The sequence below is a fragment of the Aotus nancymaae genome, unplaced genomic scaffold (assembly GCF_030222135.1).
Source record: "Aotus nancymaae isolate 86718 unplaced genomic scaffold, 86718_ANA_hifiasm-v0.15.2.pri h1tg000007l, whole genome shotgun sequence".
In the NCBI taxonomy this organism is placed as follows: domain Eukaryota; kingdom Metazoa; phylum Chordata; class Mammalia; order Primates; family Aotidae; genus Aotus; species Aotus nancymaae.
In genome coordinates, this window is record NW_026988418.1 from 20,219,330 (window position 1) to 20,240,729 (window position 21,400).

At 40.9% G+C, this 21,400-nt stretch overlaps 1 protein-coding gene across 1 annotated transcript in view; it reads left to right on the forward strand.

Annotated features, from left to right (window-relative positions):
• Positions 1–21,400, forward strand: part of C8A (complement C8 alpha chain) — a 63,456-nt gene that overhangs the window by 28,630 nt on the left and 13,426 nt on the right. The window contains exons 6-7 of the mRNA XM_012442817.3: positions 1,407–1,607; positions 3,428–3,668. Of these exons, the coding sequence (XP_012298240.2) occupies positions 1,407–1,607; positions 3,428–3,668 (442 nt within the window). The remainder of the gene's footprint in view (positions 1–1,406; positions 1,608–3,427; positions 3,669–21,400) is intronic.

Below are 21,400 nucleotides of genomic sequence, written 5' to 3' on the forward strand. Positions count from 1 at the left end.
CCATCACTAAGACTCTCTCCATCCCTAAGATTCAGTGGTCTCTTGGTCACTTGGAGCTCATGATCAAGAGCCTACTCATGACCATTAATTTCCTTTCACCCCTCATCCTTTGGGTGAAACCTCCATACAGCAAACATCATTGAATGCTTAACATGTGTCAGACCTTCTACTTTCACACAAATTCTCCCATTTAATCCTCACAACACAATGGGGTAGATATTATCATTGCCCCGTTTTAGACATTAAGAAAAAGAAACATAAGGAGATAAAGTTTCAGGATCCAACTCTACTGCAGTTGGTGGTGGGGACAAGATCCAAGCCTAGATCTGTAGGAACTAAGTCCAGGCTACAGAACATTTAGAAAAGGAGATAGATTATACACTTTCCAGAGAGAGAGAGAGTAGGATCCTAGGATTCTGAACAATTATCTAGTCACATTCTCACTTCCCCAAATTTCTCTAAAGAGACAGAAAATAAGGCCAAGCTTATAAAGTCTGTTTTTAAGAAGTTTGCTCCCCCAACCCCACTTCCACCTCTACCCTCTATCAGACCAGTGGTAAACCAAAGTGGAAAACATAACACCATGTTCCTAATCTCAGGGAAGGTCTTGGGCCTATGTAACAGGCAAGATGAACTAAGTGCTGTAGGAACAAAGAATTCTCAAATCTCAGCAGCTGAGAGCAACAATGCCTTGCTTATGTTACTTGTCCATCCTAAGGTAGAAAGGAAACTGACCATCACAGACACTTAGGGACTCAAGGTAATGGAGGCTTCATTTCAACACATGCTCTCATGATTAGAGAGCAAACTATTCGCAGGCTCCTAAGGCTTACTTCATTGGCTCAAGCAAGGCCCAAGACCAAGCCTCAGTTCAAGTCAGCAGAGAAATGCAATCCTATTATGTGTCTGGAATGAAATAGCCAAACGTTTGTGGGCAGGACTAAAGTATACCACTGCCTAAGACAATCATAATCTGCAGGTTTCCTTTGCTTCTTTCCTCCCAGGCTCACGCCCAGATGTGGCTTTCTGTATCCCACTGTTGCAAACACAAGCAGCCAGCCTTCTTTCCCGGAGGGATAAGCCAGCCAGAAAGAAATCCATGCTCTGAGCAATATAGCATTTGATCAGAATCATCTGTGTGTGTGTGCACATGTGCATGCCTGTGTGTGTGTGCAAGCACATGTGGTGTATAAATAAATATTTTATCAGTACCACTAAACACTAACAATGCTGTGTTTTCTATATTTTAATTAGTATCAGTTTAATGCCTAGATTAGCCTTATAAAAGGATTACTTACCATAATCTGAAATTTTAGATATTTTACAAAGCAAAGATTTAAGTATTAAATATGAGTTGGGAAATGGCTCTATGTGAACAAAGCTAACATCTATTCATTTCCTTTCAGGCCCTGGCAGATACTGGAATCGCCTCAGAGTTGTATGATAATGCAAATGACCTTTTTTCTAAAGTAAAAAAAGACAAGTTTGACTCACTTGGAGTGACCGTTGGAGTAGGCCTAGCTGGCAGCCCTGTTACGGTGGATGTAGGTGTATCCGAGTCAAAAGATGCTTCACTCTTGAATGAGTTAAACAAGTATAATGAGAAGGTATTAAAACATAATGTCTGTCTCACAGTATTCCATAATATACACTGAACACGTATTACCTTAATTGCATTAAAAAGTACAGTAGTAATTGAACCTTAATTTGCTTGTGTAATTGGAAATGTCTGATCAGTGATAATCAGGTTTGTTTTTCTTATTACACTTTTGCACACGGAATCATCACAAAGGGAATAAAATCGAATGATAAGACTAGGGCTCTTATCACTTTGCCCCCCTCCCACCATCCTTTTTCATGGTTACCTGGAGCATATAGGGAAATGTGTAGAATGGTAATGTGGAAAGAGAAACAGCCAGGCCCTCTAAATTTCACTTGGAAGAGTCGTAAAGCAAGCCTTTCTTTACCAAAAAGATAGGAGGGCTGGTATGCTACAAAAAATATTTTATTTTTCCAGCAAACATTCACTATTAAGTGTCTATTATCCTGAGGGGTCAAGAAATGCTTCCTTGAGGAAAAAACATTCATCTAAGCTTAGATCTAAAGATTAGTGCAAATTTTCCTGACAAAGGGAGACAGAAGTTGGCAGAAGGATGCTCAAGGCCTGGAAATCAGCACGTGCAAGGATCTGGAGATGAGAAAGCCACACAAAAACCTGGGATTGAAAGTACTTCAGCCAGCTGAAGACCAGGGTGGGAAAGAAAAAGAGAGAGTGATGAGGCTGGAGAGGTAATCAGATGGCCAGAGGAATATTTATTGAATTAATTAGAAGCTTACTAAAAATTCTCAATAGCATTAATACCAAGACGATGGATCCAGGTGGAGTTCAAAAATTATCTTTCATGATGAAAATATAGTTATAAAAACTAACTTACACAACAAACATAAATTGAGTTCTAGAGCTTTGCCAAAGAATTAGCTATTGAGCTGAAGGCAAAGTCCTCTATTGTTCTAAGGGTTGTCTGTAGCATGTTAATATGGACTTTTCTAAAAGCATCTGGGCTTCTCAAACTTTCATCATCACTTTGACTCAAGGCTTCTATTGCCTGCAAGTAAAGCCCATAGATGGCCATCTTTCAGTAAAACCAATCCAAAATTATTCTAGTGCGATCTTATTTTTTTTATATGAGGATCCCACTTTTCTCTGTTACTTAGTTCAAGGTTGCTACTGGAATGTAAACTCCATGGGGGTAGGAGCCCATCTAATTCAAGATTATGTTCTCTGCACCTAGTGTAATGCATGCTACTATAGGCATTATAGATCTTTGCTCAATAACTTCAATTAATTGACATTTCAGCATTTCATTAAAGATATCTTAAACACAATTTTTAACGGATATGTAGTATTAGCAAAGGAGGTTTCACAATGCAGTGCTTTGATTAGCACTGGGAGAAGTGTGGAGGTGGGAATGGATTGGGAACAGAACAGAAGGGTGAAGCGCAATGAAGAAAACATTGTAGTAGCTCACCTAGGTGAGAGCTGGTGAGAACTTGACCTGGGCAGGGGCAGTGGGAACAGATACGGAGGTGTGGGGGAAGTCTGGCACACATTGATGCCTAATATATGCTTGTGAAATATAGCAGTACTCCATTACATGTATGAGCTTTCATATGTATATGTATTTAAATATTTTTATATTTATAAATACATGTTTATATATCTATATATTTATATATTAAATATATGTCTATATATTTGTATATATTAATTATAAATTTATATATCTGTATATTTATATATTATATATACATACTTAGATATATATATTTCTCACAGCTACTAAAAGCTGACCTTTTGCATTATTTCTAATGGTAAAATATATGCTCCCTTTCTTCTTTTGCTTTGTTCAATGGTGGTTGTTGGCAGAAATATATTTTCATGAGAATCTTCACAAAGGTGCAGACGGCCCATTTTAAGATGAGGAGGGACAACATTATGCTGGATGAAGGAATGCTGCAATCATTAATGGAGCTTCCAGAACAGTACAATTATGGCATGTATGCCAAGTTCATCAATGACTATGGCACCCATTACATCACATCTGGATCCATGGGTGGCACTTATGAATATATCCTGGTGCTTGACAAAGACAAAATGGAATCCCTTCGTAAGTAGAGCAGAAGCTCTATGCACACAGCAGTCAACACAGACACCAGGTCATGGTTTGAAGTTTTCTAAGCACTGACTATGAGCTGTGGGTGATCTCATTTAGTTTTTAGGACAACTCTATAGGATAGCATAAGTATTGTTATTCCCAGGGAACTGAGATGTAGAGGAGTGAGACTTGCTAATAAATACCACAAAGAGGATTTGAGCTCAGACTTGTCTAGCTCCCTAAAACTATGTGCTTCCTATTGCATCATAGTTTACTTTAAAAAAAATAAATAATGGGCAGGTTGTTATTTAAAATGTGAAAACTTGTTTTAAATGTAGTATTATTGGTTAATGGAATTGCCATGCAGTCAGTCAGTGAAGCTAGAAACTTAGATTCATCTCAGACTCCTCCTTTTCCTTCACTCCGGTAGATTTCTAAGGTGCTTCAGTTCTCTCATTCTTCCCCTCTCCTCCATCTCTACTCCTATGGAGGTAGGCTGGGGTCTCATTTCTCACTTATTACTGCATCAGCTCCTAAATGGTCTCTGGAGGCGGGCTCACCCCTTCCAACCTATTCTCGACAGTTGCCACCAGATGGATCTTTCTACTTCACAGATCTGATTATATCACTTCCTTGCTTAATATTCTGAATGGCTAAAAATAAAGACTGTTAGCGTCAATCACATTAATGACGTTACTCCAACCTAGGAGAACGGTGGTTCTCAAAGTGTGGGCCCCAATTGTCAGCATAGCATCACCTGGAACTAGTTAGACATGTAAATTCTCAGTCTCCATCCCAAATCTAACTAAATCAAAAACTAGGAATGGGCCAGCTGTCTGTGTTTTAACAAGTTTTCCAGATGATTCTGATGCTACTACAGTTTGAGAACCACTGACCTGTTTAATGAGTGAGAGGAAGGATGAGAGATCTATCCATATTGCAAAGCCAAGTTCAAATTCCCAGCTTTAAGAAGTTTCCTTGACTGCACCAGCCCAGGCTGCCTGCTCTTCTTCTCCAGCACACACATAAAATTCCACACTAGTTATTCTTTAAAAAAAACAATTTTCCAAATGCTAGTATTATCCTCCTTATCCAGATAGCAAGATATTTGAAAGCAACTATCATGCCTGCCACTTTTCTCTTTAGCACTCAACACAGGGGTTAATACATAGTGAGTGTTCAAAACAAGACAGGAAGTTTGAGATGAAGCATTCATTCAGGTTCTTGGCTAGAGTCATTAGTTCATCCATCTACATATTCATTTAAAAAATAATTCAAATGCTCTATTGAGTATCCATCATGTGTTTTTGCTAAGGATATGATGGTGAACAAATCTAAATATGGTTCCTGCCCTCTTGCATTACAGTATTTTTCAAGCTACATGTTGCAGGTCTGTCGTAGTTCTCAAAATCAATGTATGGATCACAAGAAAAGTTTTGGATCACAAGAAAATTTTGAACCACAACAAAGGACAGAACAGAAAATATCATAGTGGATTGTAGGCACTAAAGATAAATTACTACTTCAAGAAACCTTTTCCAGTTAAGTAAAACGTGTATGTGTATTGTATCATAATGCAAAATAAGTACCTTACAATGGATGTAAAAATGTAAAATGTAAAAGAAGCATTTAAAACACTTTACTCAAGTGGTTCTTTTTAGAACCATTCAAAAGCATGAGAAAGGAAAAGAAGAGTTAACATTTGTTGAGCACCTACTAGGTTTCAGGTGCTATTGAACATATTCTCATTTAATTTTCTTGACACCACTTAGAAATTGGTGTTATCCAAGTTTTAGCTACATCAGTGCTGTGGCTCATCAGAGAGGCTAATTACTTATCCCAGGCCCGCCAGAATCTGGGGTCAGAGCCCTGGACCTCTAGTCTTCCACCATGTTGTGGTATAGCCTTTCATTTGGGCTTCCATCTTTGGTGCTGGATTACTAATTAATTGCCTGGGGGATCTGGTGGCCCCTCCTCTTTAAAATCTGTGAGACTGAAATGGGCTTCCAATGTGGTTAATATTCAAAAGGAGCCCACCGACAAATTGTCCCAGGGATAATTACCTCAGCTCTGTTTATAGAAAACCATATGTCGATAATAGCACAATTTGCTATTTGTGAAGAGCTGATTTTCTATAAATCCGGAAAGTTAGTGTTGCTTTTCTATAAATATGGAAATGTGCTAATCATCACCTCATCTGCTGGAGACCGCTAATAAATCAGAATGTCATTTACATATTAACCTACAAAGAACAAAAATATCTACCTTCTATCCCTTTGACAAACAGAATCACACACCCCTTTCTCCATTTTGATGTTTGCTATTTTGGGCTGGTGCAAAAGTAACAGAAGTTTTTGCCATTAAAAAGCACAACTTTTGCACCAACCTAATAGTTTTCTCTCTGTCTTATTCTCTTTCCCTCTGTCTCATTCCCTTTCCTTCTAGGTACCTTTCTCTCTGTCTCTCTCGCCCCCTTTTCTCTTTCCTCTTTGTCACTGTCTTTTTCTCTCTCTGTAGCTTTGATCTATATGCTGTTAATTTATATTCTATTAAGTGCTTGTTTCTAAGAGACATCCTGTGTGGTGAACATTCATGTCTGCAAAGGGCTGAGCTTGGCGTGGAATGATTTAAGTGAACACACTCACTGGTTTGCTCTGGGGGTATCTTTTGTCCTTGGGTTTGCTCAGATCCTCTCTGGATTCATCCCAGAGGATGCACGAGGCTGTTTTCTTCTAATGTCCCCTTTAGATGAAAAGCTTCTCCCCAAAAGACAGCATGAAACCATGCATCAAAAATCAAGGGAAGTCTTGGATGTTAGGGAGGTGATGTTAGACTTCAATGAGATCCTAACATTTCCTCAAGGGCTGTGACTGACAGCTTTCTACCTTCTGCAGGTATCAGTACGATTTGAGGCTTGAATTTCTGGATTTAGATCTTTTTCCCCTCCTTCATTCCTTCTTTGGAACTCTCATTATTTGTCTTTGTTTTAAGATATACAAAAGAGAAACAGTGTATTCCCTATTCTGACTTCTCGGGTTACAGAGCTACCAATATATGTTGGACAGGTTGAGTACTTCAGTGCCCTTGTTCTGTTCAGTTGGATGTTTCTGGCCTCCTTTGCACATGCTGTTCTCTCATCCCCCAATGCTCTTCCCTGTCTTGCCAACCCGACAAACTTCATCTCATCCTTATGAACCTTACAGGGTCATCCCCACCTCTGTGAAACCTGCTCTGATATTGCTCCACTCCTTCTCCCATAGTTTCATTTGTTTATACATTCATTCATTCAACCATGTCCATTGAGTTTGTAACGTGTGAAAAGAACAAAATCAGTATGATACCTGTTCTTGCAAAGCTCTCCATCCAGTGGAGGAAACAAAATAAACAGCTGAAGTCCAGATGTCATCCTTGGTCCTCTTTTACTTCCTGCCCCCATCAGTGAGCTATGTTGACTTTACTTCTAACGCATATGCGTCACCTGTTCTCTCTCTATTTCTGTGTCACTTGTCCAAGTCACTGTTATCTCTCACCTGGATACTACAAGAGTATGGTGGGCTCTTCTTTTCTTTCTTTCTTTGTTGTTGTTTCATGGTCGTCGTCATTGTTGTTCCCTTAACTCTCTGACATTCCAATCTTACTTGAGTCTAGAGTCATCGTATTAGCTGTCTTCTTTGCCAGAACCACCCTTTCCTCTGATGTTTGTAGAGCAGTATTCTTATCATTTGGATCTCTACTTAAGTGTCACCTTTTCAGAGAGAACTTTCCTGATCATGTAGTCAAGTTTCTCTTTGTTATATCACCCTATTTTAATTCTCAGCAAATCAGTAGCCACCATGCTCATATACTTATTTGTTTATTGTCAGTCTCCTCTTTCTAGAATGTTCATTCCAATCATTTTTGTTCATTGCTGCATATTCATTTCCTAGAATAGAGTAGGGACTTAGTAACTTGTGAATTAATTGATCAGTGTGTAATTGCAAATTGCAATAAGAGCCATGTAGAAAATGAACAGGTTGTAGAAAAAGAGACTAACTGCAGGGGATTAGGGAAGATAGTCACTTAGTTTGGGATGATCTGGGAAAGTCTCTTTGAGGAAGCGAAATCCAAACTGAGATGAGATCCAAAGGATAAGGAGATACAAAAGACAAGGGTGAAGCTGTTCTGGGTGAGTGAACAGCTTATACTAAGGCCCTCTCTGAAGAAGGAGCATGGCGATTTTGTGAAGGGAAAGAAGGCATGTGTGGCAGAAGCCTTGGGATAAGGGAATAATAACAGAAACTGAGGTTGGAAGAAGCCAAGAGGCCTCAGAGGGTCTTGCTGGTCATAGTAAGAAGTATGGACTATATCTGCAGTGGCAGAGAAACCACTGCAGAGTCATCAACAAGGCAGTGCTTGGTCTAATCAGTGGGTCAGCAGATCATTCTACTGCCATGTAGATCACAGATTAGAGGAGCAGGAGTGGACTCAGGAAGAACAGTTAGCGGCATTGCTGATGTCCAAGCAAGGAATAAAGAATGGACATGTAAGAATATGATAGATTTGGGATGTATTTTGAAAGTAGAATTTAAGGAATTTATAGATAGACTGGGTGTGGATTGTGAGGTGTCAATTACTCCTTTCTCTAAATTGTATTTTTATCATAGACACATAAGTGTATATGCATGTACATATACACACATTGAGTTGAGAAGGACAGGATATGCTTGCCTGAAGGTGCCAGCTTTGTGGTAAGGACACCCCTTAGACATTTGGAAATATGGTAGGGATTCTGGGGGCAAAGAAAGGACTCTAAATATACATACCTGTTTAAATGCATATTATAATAATTGCAATTGTATATTTGTCTCTTCTGCAGACTATGAACTTTAATGTACAAGTCCTAGGCCTGTTGCCCCTGGGGTACTTTTTGTATCTAGCACAAGGCTGGGCCCACAGTAGGTGCACCATGAATACGCATTAAGCTACATTTCCCTTGCTTCTTCCACTTCTCCAACTTGTATCATCGTGTGAGTGACCTTCACATTTCCATTTAGAGTCCTCTTTCTTCTCCAGATTCCCTGCCCATATTTTCATAGGTCTGTGGAGCATCTCCACCAGGAAGCTGGCACCTCCAAGCAGTAGCATTCATGTCATTCTCACCCCAAACCCTTCAAGCATTTCTTCCTGAATTCTTTCTCTATTATAGAGACACCACCATCCTCCCAGTTTATTTGACATAGAGAGTGGAAAATAGTTGACTGTTTATTATGTGCTAAGCTCCATATCAAGTCTCCTCACCTAATATTGACAATGATCCTGTGAGGTAGGCATCGTTTTCTCATTTTTACAGATGAAGGAAACAAGGCAAAAAAGTCATATCACTAGTAAGTGAAAAATATGCAAAGTAAGTTAAAATCCAGGGTTCTTTCTTTTTCAGCTCAGTTGCCTTTATTGGAACTCACAACCTGGGAAAAATTCTGTCTCTCCCTTCTCTCCCCCTACATATCTCATTAGTCATCTCCTCAGTATCCACAATCCATCCCTTTCTCTCCATTCCTAATATTACTGATGACCATGCTATGCCATTTCTCTGCAGGTTCCCTCCAGCCCAGCAGACATGCACAGTGACAAATGTATCAGAGGTTAGATGGATATTTCATAAATGCCTTTGGAACCAAGTTGGTGGTGGTCTGCTCCAGACCCCTTCTGTGGCTCATGTGGATAGGACTTGACACATTTGCTTCAGCTTCTGAGCCCTGGGTCCCTCAAACAGCAACATGAGGTATAATGCTTCCTATCAGTTAGAGAATCTCAAGGAGTCTGATCAGACCTCCTCTATCAGGGATGCTGTAATGGAAATCCTGCATTGAATAGCAAGTTAAACTTCTAGGATTCTTGGCCTTATTGAAAGGGCTTTGCAAAGACCTCACAGGAAATGACTTAAGTTGATGCTTTGCTCAAAAAAAAAAACAGCAGTAGCATTCTGCAGCCCTGTCAAAGACAGCAGGCCACATCAAAGATGACAGACAGTGTGATAGTGGAAAACATTCTTTTCCCTGAGATTTTTTTTCTAATCTAGGCTCTGCCATTCAGAAGCTGGTATGTCACATCTCTGAGTCTCAGCTTTTTCATAACTAAGGTAGAGGTCGTCATAACTACTTTAAAAGACTATTGTGAGAATTAACCAAGATGGTCATGAAAAGCACTGTGATACCTTAAATACTGTCCAAGCAGCAGTTACTATTATCGATTATAATTTCAGGTGGGGTCAGTAGGTACTAAAGCCATTTTGATCAAGCTCTGTGAAATTAAGAAACATGGCGGTGACATGGTAGCAAGGAGTCCACACTTTGAAACCAGAAACATTTGGGTGGGGATCTTTGTTCTATCATTTAGTAACTGTATGACTTTGATTGAGGAACAACACTTAATTTCTCTGAGCCTCAGCTTCCTCAAGATCCAAATAAGAATGATAACAAGGGTTTGTTTGGTTGAGAATAATTCTAAGTACATGTTGCATGGTAAGTGTTTAATAGGTATTTTTTCCCTTTAATGAAGGATATGAATATAGTGTAGTGGTTGGAAACGTGGACTCTGCCAGTTACTAACTGTGTAATCATGGGCAGATAATCTAATCATCTTGACTTTCAGTTTCCTCACCTGCAAATTGGAAATACTGTCATCTACCTCACAGAGTGGTTGGTTGTGAGGAATCAGTGAATTTATTTAGGACCCACACGCTGTTAAGCACTCAATAAATTTCAATTGCTGAAGTAGGTTCTGAGTCAGATTGCCTGACTCAAGTCCTATTTCCACCCTTTATCAGCCATGTGACCCACAGGCAAATTAGTTAACCTCGCTGTGCCTCAGTTTCCTCTTCTAAATGAGGCAATGACAGTACATACTTCATAGGGTTGTTGTAAACATGAGGTGAAACAATCTATGTGAGCATGTGGCTTAGTGCCTGACACAGAGTAAGAGTTCAAAAATGTTACCTATTATTGCTGTACTATGTACAATATAAGCATATTGTCATATGTTTATTATTCCCAAATTTACAGTTATCAACTCTGGAACATTAACTGTTCTCTCATCTGTAAAGTGGGGCTAAGAAGGTCTGTCTCCCAGGGTTCTGCAATCACTCAGCTGTGAAACATTGCTGAACTGGGAGGGAAATTATTATCATGATGTCCAGCCTGCAGTGGCTGGTACATTTGCTATGAACTTGGAGCCTCAGCAATCATGCCTCCTCCTCCACCTGCCCATTTCTTTGATCGAGGTCATTCATTTCTGTCTCCAGAGCTTCATCCAGTTTTGGAGGGACCACTCTTCCCATTTATCAAGGTCACTTTGAATTCTCATCACTATCTTTCAAAGTGTTAACAACTCTGCTCAAATCAGTGCCTGCTTTCCATCATCCCTGGCCCTGATGGATGCCGGATAACAGTGACCCTGGGAAAGACCCTTCCAGCAAGAGTGCAATACATTCAACCCATTATTGATCATCTCTTTCCAGTCAGGGCCTGTGGACCAGCCAGTCTACCACCTAACACAAGATGTCTAAAAAGCTACAGGGACAGAATTTAAAACCTCACTAAAGTTAATGCCAATTATAGCTCTACATCCTCTTCCTCCTTCCTCCCTGCCTTCTTGTATTTCATTCATTCCTTCAGCCTTTCCTTTGACAAACATTTACAAAGTACACATAACATGGGAAACTGTCTAGATACCAAGATGATTAATACATCAGGGGGCTCATAGAAAGTAATGGGGTTTCTCTTTGTCAAAATCATCTGATTACGGTCAGGGATAATTTTCTCTGTGGACAGCCAAATTAGTTCCACCCAAAGTGAACTAGCAATTTATTTTCTTATTCACTATTTGGTTTTAGCAAAATGTATTTACATATAATAACATCTACTATTTGTAGAGCATAACACATTCACATCTGGCATTCAAACCAATCCTCATAATAACATTATGAGGAATTATATTATTATTTCCCCTAGTTTTATAGAAAGAAAGTTGAAATCCAAAGAGCTTAAGTAAATGGCTCAGTGTGACTCAGTTAGTATTGAACCTAGGTCTTCTGATTTAGATTTGTGAATCTTCCAAGTACTCATGCCTTTTTCCATACATCCTGTCATTCATTTTATACTATATGTGAAAGGCTTAGACTCTAGCAGTGGTGGTAAGACAGCCAAGATTTACTGAGTATTTACTGTGTGGTAGACACTGGGGTAAGCAATTTAAATGCACTATCTCATTTAATTCTCAGGAGAGAGCTGTGAAAAGGATACTATTATATATAATCTCCAATTCACAAAAGAAGGACTGAGGCTCAGTTATTCTCTGTTAAATAACTTGCCCAAGGTCACATAGCTATTAACTGGTGAAGTCAAACTCAAGAATCTGTAAGCTAAGCAACCTGCAATAATGTCTCAAGGATGTCTTAACCTAGGATTTTTCAAAGTGCAGACCATAACCCATTAGTAGATTGTAAAAGAAATTTAGTGGGTCATGATCAGCATTTAAAAAATGAAATATAATAGAATGCAAGGTACCAGAGTATATCACACGAAGTGTAGTTAAGTATTGAAACTTCTTTTAAGCCAAGCACAGTGGCTCCCTCCTGCAATCCTAGCATTTTTGGAGGTCAAGCTGGTTGAACTCAGGAGTTTGAGACCAGCATGGGCAACATAGAAAGACCACATTTCTATAAAAATTAAACAAACAAAAAACTAGCCAGGCATGGTGCAGTGCCTGTAGTCCTGGCTACTTGAGAGGCTGAGATGGGAGGATCACTTGAGCCTGGGAGGTTGAGGTTGCAGTGAGTCAAGATGACACCACTGCACTCCAGCCTGGATGACAGAGTGAGACCCTGTCTCAAAAAAGAAAAAAATCTTTTTTAAAATGAATGCATGTAGACTGGATCAGGATGTAAAAGGTATTTCTTACTTTGAGAGTGGTCAAGAAAGTATTAAAAACACAGTCTTAACTCAGTGTGCTCCACTAACTATAAAAAATGTATTTAATTACTTTAAATAAAGGAAAAATCATCAATAGACCTAAGGGAGGCATTGGGAAGTATATTAGTCAGGTTCTCCAGATAAACAGAACTAATAGAATACCTGTATCTCTATTATTTATCTCTATATAAAATGTATATATAGTATAAAGAGATTTATTGCAATGAATTGGTTCATGTGATTATGGAGTCTGACAAGTCCCAATATCTACAGTCAGCAAGCTGGACACCCAGGAGGGTTGATGGTTTCATTTCAGTCCAAGTCTGAAGGCCTGAGAACCTGGAGAGCCAGTGATGTATTTCCAGTCTGAAGGCCAGCAGGCTTGAGACCCTGGAAGAGCTGACATTTCCATTCAAGTCCAAGGGCAGGAAAAAAAAAAAGTCAATGTTCCAGGTTGAACCATCTTCTCTTATTCAGAGGAGGGTCAGTCTTTTTGTTCTCATCAGGCCTTCAACTGATCACATAAGGCCCATGTGCATTAGAAAGGGCGGTTTACTTTGTTAAGTCTAGCACTTTAAATGTTATTTTCACCCAGAAACACCCAGAATTATGTTTGATCAATTATCTCAGCACTCCGTGGCCCAGTCAAGTTGACACATGAAATTAACCATCACAGGAAGATAGACAGGTGGGAAAGCTGGAAGCAGATGTTAGTAACAACTGTGGAGCTAGGTCTGGAAAGTCTCATGTAATCAAGTGGTTCCAAGAGTGTATCTCAGTGGTAATAGAGAAATAAGCATCATTGGGTTCGTAGCAGGTTGCATGCGGAGCCCTTACATGCACATTATCTCCTCCAAGCCTCATGGCAACACTTCCAGCTCTGTTTTGTGGCTGTCTTCATCTGTAAGATGAGGACAACCAGGCACTGAAAGGCAAGATAACATGTCCAAGGTGACACAGCTGGTCAGAGGCAGGGTGAGGTTTGAAACCAGGTTTCTAATTCCAAGTGCAATGTTTCTTGCAGTATACCTAGATGTTTTATTTTATTTCATTTATTTTCCTTTCTAAGACATCAAACTGTTGTGATAGCTTTAAAAGTGAGTAAATTGGGTTTTAAAAATAATTAAGGGAATATTATTTTTTATATCCATTTCTAAATGTAATGTTGGGTCAATTTGACCCATTGATTGGGGATTGTAACTGGGAGAATTGTTAATGTTTAAACTGACAAGCACGTGATTGTTCTGAAACTTAAGTACAGCCACAGAGCCAGGAACAAGCATAGTGTGCTGGCTGGTGACACTCAAAGAGGTGAACCCCAGAGAGTTGCAGGCAGGAAGAAGTGTCTAACCCAGGTATGACAAGTGGTCTTAAAAGCAAATGCTACCTAGACTGCTGAGTTGAATATTGGAACACCAGACATGGGCTCAGTCAGAAAGTGCTGAGATCGATTAGTGATGTCTGCCAGAGGCAAGGGACTGAGGGCAACAGGGCTCTTAGGCTGTGTATTTACTAGACCATTATTAAAATAAGGCAAAGGCAGCCCAGATGATTAAGCCATATAATTTAAGTCCCTTAAATTACCATCACATTTATGTATTGTGGCTGTTGTTTGATTATAACTCCCTTTCAGGATGATTCTGAGTAGAACATTTACCCTTATTACACAAAGTTGGAAACAGGAAACAATCTCAGTGGGAAATTGTACTCATAATCTAATCTCCACCCATCCACTCATCCACTCATTCAGTAAATGCTCACTGAGCACCCATGATTTCTGGGAACATAGGGGTGAAACACACAAAGCCCTTCCCTGGAGAAATGTGCAGTCAGCTGGGGGCCAAGAATAACATAATGTGATAAATCTTTAAATAGAAACAAATACAGTAGAAGCAAAAAGGAGAGAGCAGCAACCTTTTCTTCTCCTCCCACTTGCTAAACTCTAAAGAGACTCAAGCCTCATCTTCTACTAGGAGTAGACATTTGCTTTGAAGTGAAGGGAATTGCATGGAAATGGCTGGGGCAGCTAGTAGATAAGGATGAGTAAAAGGAAATGAATGTACAGATTCACCCGAAGGTGGACTTGGTTATGGAAGGGCTTGCTGCTGAGGCCAAGGCCTAAATGAGAACAATCTTGACTGGATTATGCCGGAAGTTGTGATGATAACAATGGCCAGAGTCAGTGCTGGCCTCTCAGAAACCACAGAGAGGATGGCAAGCTGCAGTCATCATGCAAGGTGAACACTGAAAGCAAGAGAGTCTCTGCAATGGAAAGGAAGGCCAGTATTTCAGTGAGCATGCACAGACCTCCAGCTACACTATACTGAGCAATGTACTGGTCCCTGGACTTACCATACTCTTTCTCCTTGATTTGCATGTGCTGTTTCTTCTACCTGGAATTTTGCACCTCTCCCTTCTACCTGGAATTTTGCACCTCACCTGGTTTATGCTTATTCATCCTCAGTTCTCTGCTTAGCTCAAATAGGACTCTTCCAGGCAGTCTTTCTGTCTCCCCAGGTTTGGGTTGGGAGCCTGTTTTAGATGCTTTACTGTACTCAAGACTTAGCTCTGAGTGTCACACTATTGCAGCTGCCTGTGTCCAGCGTGCATCCTGTTCATGTTGTGTCCCAGAGTCTTGCCCATCGACTGAGCCAGGCCCACTGCAGAGACTCGGCGTTTTTCTAGCTTGGGTGGTTCCAAATCCAAGCCCACGTATGCTGGGCAGCCTCCAGAGCTTTCCTAACACTCTGCAGAGTCAGGGGTGGTATCCTAAACGTTCTAAGCTGAAATTGGACAATGAGGAGGGTGAGGTGGGCAGGAACCTTGTTGTGAAAGGTCCTATGTTTGTGGCTAGGGACTCTGGGATGGCCCAGCAGGTCTTTGTGTGTGTGTGTGTGTGTGCCTGCTAACCAACCAGTCACCCAAACAGACAGTTACTGGATTCTAACAAGCTCCAGGCTTTATCCCCAGTTACCATGACAACCAGGCTTCACGGTGATGGATGGTATTGATTGACTGACAGACTCCTAGTTTCTTGGCTCTGTCCCTACTCCCCTTAAGTCATCTGCATACACATGGAACTGAGACTTTCAGCACCATCCTTCTGATTTTGTCTTGATTTTGAATTTCCAGCTCTAATATCACTGAAAACAGCTTCATACTTAAAGGAGAAAGGCTGAGATGGTGTCAACATTCTTCCCAGGGCCATCCTTAACCTCTGTCACATAGGCAGTATGATATGGCATACAGAACATGGGCTTTGGACGCAGGCTTTGGTTCAGTCCCAATTCTGTTATTTTCTTAGTGTATAACTTTGGGCAAGTGACAAGCTATCTAAGTTAAGTTTAAACTATCCCAACCTACTCCTTTCTAAAATGGGACTGATTATTCCTATTGTGGCATTATGTGTGAACACTGAGTAAGCTAACACATGGAATATCCCTACCCAGCACATAATAGTGTTTATGAAGTCACCACGTGCTCTTGTCATCACCAACCATTCTAGTGCTAACCACTTATACTGCAGAAGTGTCCATTAAGAAATCCTGGTTTTTACAAACTCCTCAGCCTTCCTCTTTTTCCAGGCACTGTCCTGAGCACATTACATGGCATGGATCACTCATTGAACATTCACAACAACCCTAGGAGGTACACAGTATTAAAATCCCCATCTTACAGATGAGAAAACTGAGGCAAACGAGATTAAACAATTTTCCCACATAGTCTTTGGGCAAGGGTGGAATTCCAGCTCAGGCAGTCTCTATTTCAGAGTTTGGCCTTCAGCTAGGCTGCCTTTTGTCATGGCTGAAATCATCTAGAAGAACCAGAGCCTCTGAAGAGCCCTTTTCAAGTAGGAGGAAGACATGGGACTGCAGTCTCAGCATTGCCTCCTTCTTCTGCCTATCTTCCTTTCTCTGAGCTTCTTTGCAGAATGAGGTAGTCAGGGAATGAGGGTTTGGAAGGCTCCTTTCAGGACTACCATTGCCACTCACCATGTACGATGAATGTTCCTCTGCAGAATAACAGTAGCCTGATGAAATGGACCATCCACTCACTGTGTTTGAGTAGGGCATATCTTGCTTCAAGACCTGATTCTTGGGCCTGTTAATCTTAGGTGACTTTGGCAAGTTACCTAACAATAACAGCTAATCTTTATTGAACACCTAATTGTACTAGACAATTTTTAGGGATTCACTTATAGAAACTATTATCATTTCCATGTTAAAGATTGGGAATATGAGGCACAAAGCCATTAAGTGAGTTACTCAGGTCACTACCACAGAAGGTGAATGGTAGGCCTCTGAACTCAGAGGTTATACTCTTAGCCACCACAATTCCTGCTTTTTCCAATCCTAGTGAGTCTGTAAGATGGGTAAATCCTCCTTGTCCCAGAATATTGTTGAGGATCTCCAATGAGATAATGCAGCTGAAAGTACTTTATAAAATATAGCATGAGATATTAATCTAGCATGAGATATTACAAAGCTGTGATTTGCATCTTCAATTAAAGAAAGACCTGTGACTCCTAAAACATTTTAGAGGCATTGTCTAGATAGGCTGGAGTCAGCTTGTCCCCAAGCCCTCCTGTGGGGCTTGGCACATGCCAGGCTCTGTGTAGAGATTTGCACACCCAAGAGTTGACTTAGAAGCCTGTAGTCTTATAGGAAGACCAGACCAAGAAATTGACAGTTACTAGAGTGAGCTAAAGGGTTAGAAGCACAGGGATACACTGGGGCATAGATATAGGGCCCTTGGGGAATGAGGAAAGTTTGTCTGGAACTGAGTGGGAGAAGCTCAATTAAAGAGATAAAGGGACTTTCTAGCACCTGCAAAGGCACCGAGGTATTTATTTTATTCTCAGGTGGTTGGGAAGAAATGTGAGTTTTAATGGATAAAAAGAAACACAAAGAGGACAGGTGAGTTAGTTAACACCTCCCAACTAGCCCAGCCACAGACTCTAATCATCTTTTCCAATGTGATGGCAGAAAATAGACTACTAGATTCTCTTTCCGCTTCTGAGGCTGTCTTTGAGGGCAACAAATATAGCAAAGCAATGTAGCAGATAAATTGTAGCAACATGAATGGCATTTGTTTGTTGCAAAGAAATAAATAATGCACTACACCTGCTGTTTTCCACCTAATGCTTTTAATCTGAGGAATGACAGGCTTGCGGTGTTCTGGCACCTTGGAAATCAAGCTGCCTGGTTCTGCCTGAGAGCCATAGAGATGCAGAAGCTCCATGGAGGTGTGAGGTCACTACCAGAGAAGGTGAATGGTAGGCCGCTGAACCATTCTCCCACCTGTACCACCACCAAGACCAAGTGGGAAACAAGTAGAAGACGTGGTGGCCAGACATATATCCTTTGGGCTCCTAGCCTGTCAGGTAGCCACAAAAACAGCTCACCTTGAGACCAGACTAGAATGAGAAGCAATCCAGCCTCCCAGAGAGGTTAACTAATTTGCTCACATAGTCACTGGGCAAGGGTGGAATTCTAGCTCAGGAAGTCTCTGTTGCAGAGTTTGGCCTTCAACTGTGCTCTCTCTTGTCATGGCTGAAATCATCTAGAACCAGATCCTCTGAAGAGGATCAAGTAGGAGGAAGACAGGGGACTGCAGTCTCAACATTGTCTCCTTCTTCTGCCTAGCTTCTTTTCTCTGAACTTCTTTGCAGAATGTCAGGGAATGAGGGGTTTGGAAGGCTGCTTTCAGGACTACCGTTGCCACTCACCATGCGTAATGAATGTTCCTCTGCAGAATAACTGTACTTCCTTAGGGATCTCAGCTGAGTTGCATCTCCCTCTTTTCCACTCTGGAGTTTAAGTCACATTGACTTTTTTGAGCAGCATCTTGCTGCCGTCTCCATTACACTCCTGGCTTTGCCTGGCTTGTCCCTACTTGTTCTACTTGTCTCTGACTCCTTCTCCTGACCCCCAAGGATGCTTTCCCTGACCTTGCTTCCCTGTGTCAGAGTCCTCCTCACACACAGCAGTAATTGTCTGTTTCCTTGTCCATTTCCCCACACTTGAATCTCAGCTCATTGAGGTCAAGCACTCTCCTTAGTCCTCCTTATTTCTCAGCTACCTCTAACACAGTAAAACATCATTAGGTACTTACCGACGTTGTCTCAAATGTTCTTAAAGTATTCTGATGTGTTCTTAAAGTCTCAGGATCACTGCTCTTTTCTACCCTTCAAACCCTCCTGTACCCTCACAGGCAAACAGACAGCCTCAACTTGGTCCCCTGCAATGGTGAGAGCTCACTGTCTGCTGAAACACCTCATCTCTGCTTGGTTTCTGTGATGATGATCTACTTATGCTAAGCCTAAACTTGCCTTCCTGTAGCTTCTGTCCTTTGGGTCCTAGTTCTTGCCCTTGCAACTACACAAATAAGCCTAATTCTTCTTCCTCCAAACAACTCTCTGGAGAGTTATAATCCAGTTCTACTGGTCTCTCTTAAAGAGAAATCTTTTTTCCTTTCTTCAAGTAAACTTCCTTAGTCCCCTCTAATATTTTCAAAAGGATGTGACTTTGAAGGTCTTCACCCTCATGCTTATTCTTCTCTATTCTCTATTTTTAAATTTTACTATGGTAAGAATATTTAACATGAATTCTACGCTCTTGGCCAATTTTAATAGTACAATACAGTGTTAGTAACTATAGGGACGTGTTGCTCTCAGACCTTATCTTGTATAATTGAGACTTTATGCTCATTGACTAGCAACTCCACCTTTCCTCTTGCCCCCAGCCCCTGGCAACCACCATGCTACCCTTTGATTCTATATATCTGACTATTCATATATCTAATATAAGTGGAATCAGGCAGTCTTTATCCTTCTGTGACTGGCTTATTTCACACAGCATTACGTCCTCAAGGTTCAGCCGTATTGTCACATACATCAGGATTTCCTTTGTAAAGCCTGGATAATGTTAATTGAAGAAAATTATATTTTCTTATTTCTGTTTTAAAGTGTTTTTGCACACAGCTCTGAGTTTCTTTCATCTGTGGAGAGGAGAGTGAGATTATTTCCTCCTTCATTTTACTAATTATAATTTGTACCTGGTTTCATTACCCTAAACTCCAGGGCCTTTTCTTTTGTTCTCCTGCTAAGTTGTGTCTATTTCTCAGTGTGCTTGTGCATTTGGTATTTTGTCTGTAGGGTAGGATAAGGTTTTCCCAATTCAGTCTCATTTTGCTATGCTTGGTGATATGGTTTGGCTGTATCCCCACCCAAATCTCATCTTGAATTGCAGTTCCCATAATCCCCACGTGTGATGGGAGGGACCTGGTGGGAGGTAATTTAATCATGGGGGTGGTTACCCTCATGTTGTTCTCATGATAGTGGATTTGCGCTCATGAGATCTGATGGTTTTATAAGGGGCTTTCCCCACCTTGCTTGGCACTTCTTCTTGCTGCCATGTGAAGGAGGACATGTTTGCTTTCCCCTCTGCCATGACTGCGAGTTTCCTGAGGCCTCCCCAGCCATTCTGCACTCTCAGTCAATTAAACTTCTTTCCATTATAAAATTACCCAGGCTCAGGTATGTCTTCATTAGCAGTGTGAGAACAGACTAATATCTTGAATACTAATATCCATGAATCCTTTTGAGGCCTTTTGGATCCTGATTCTTTAAGTGAATTATCCTTGGCTTTTTCTAGTTCTTATTCTAAGTGGATATGATGGAACTGGCTACTAGGTCCATATCCAAGGCATTGACAAAGGCACCAGCTGAGACAGGATGCCAGAGCCCTGTGGTAAGCCACCAGAGATACTCTGTAGGACCACCATACTCAACATCTGATCCAAGATCCAATGAAGTGGAATCATCGGGATACTTGTCTGAAAAACAGATTTCTGATTTCATAGAAATATACAATCAGAACTGATAGAGGTTGGGCCTCGTTACCTGTACTTTTCAAACGCACCCAGATGACCTCAATGTATAGCCTGGGTTGGGACTGATCAACTCCAGAGCTTACTGAATTCGAAAGCCCAAAACAAACTGCAGTTTAATCTGGTCCAAAGTTAAACCTAAGGAGTCCAGCCTGATGGGATAGGGGTGGAGCAATGGCAGAGGATCACCTGGTTCCATGAATATAGTCAGTCTATTCACACTACATGCCCATCTGGGCAAGTTCTCTACAATAGCTCCACACCTTTCTCTGTTCCTTTCACCCCAAACCCCCACCCCCAGCTCTTTGTGTTTATCTCTCTGGTACTGAGTCCTGCCTTCCAATGCCATTTTCAACTCCTGGATTTTGGTACCAGGTTTTACTTCCCCTGCCCCAACCCTAAGTTATTCGTCTCATTTTCCCACAGGCTCACTGTAGAGAGCTCTAAATTTGGCATCTCTTAAAGCCTCTGATGAGAGACTCCTTTCTAGCCCTGGTATATTGAAACAAGCAGCTGTCAGGATACAGACTGGTCTTCATTTAAGACATTGCTCCTGGCCTGCTAACTTCTCCAGGGCAGGATCTTACCTTTGCAGATTTGCATCATATTCACGTTAGTTATATTCTCAAGGTGTCTACATTGCCCAATATGTGATATGCTGGGGATGGTACACAGTAGGTGCTTACTAAATTTTTCTATCAGATGGTAGAATTTAGTCTGAGGTAATAACTGAGATTATAAAAATACCGCAGGCTTCTAAACATGACAGACTTCAGCTTGAATCTGTTTCACCATTTTTTAACTGTATGGCCTTAGGCAATATAATTAACCTTCATGAATCTCAGGCATCTCAGCTTTAAATGAAAAGTATGAGCTAGGTGTCTAAGAGTGCTTCAGCTCTCAGAT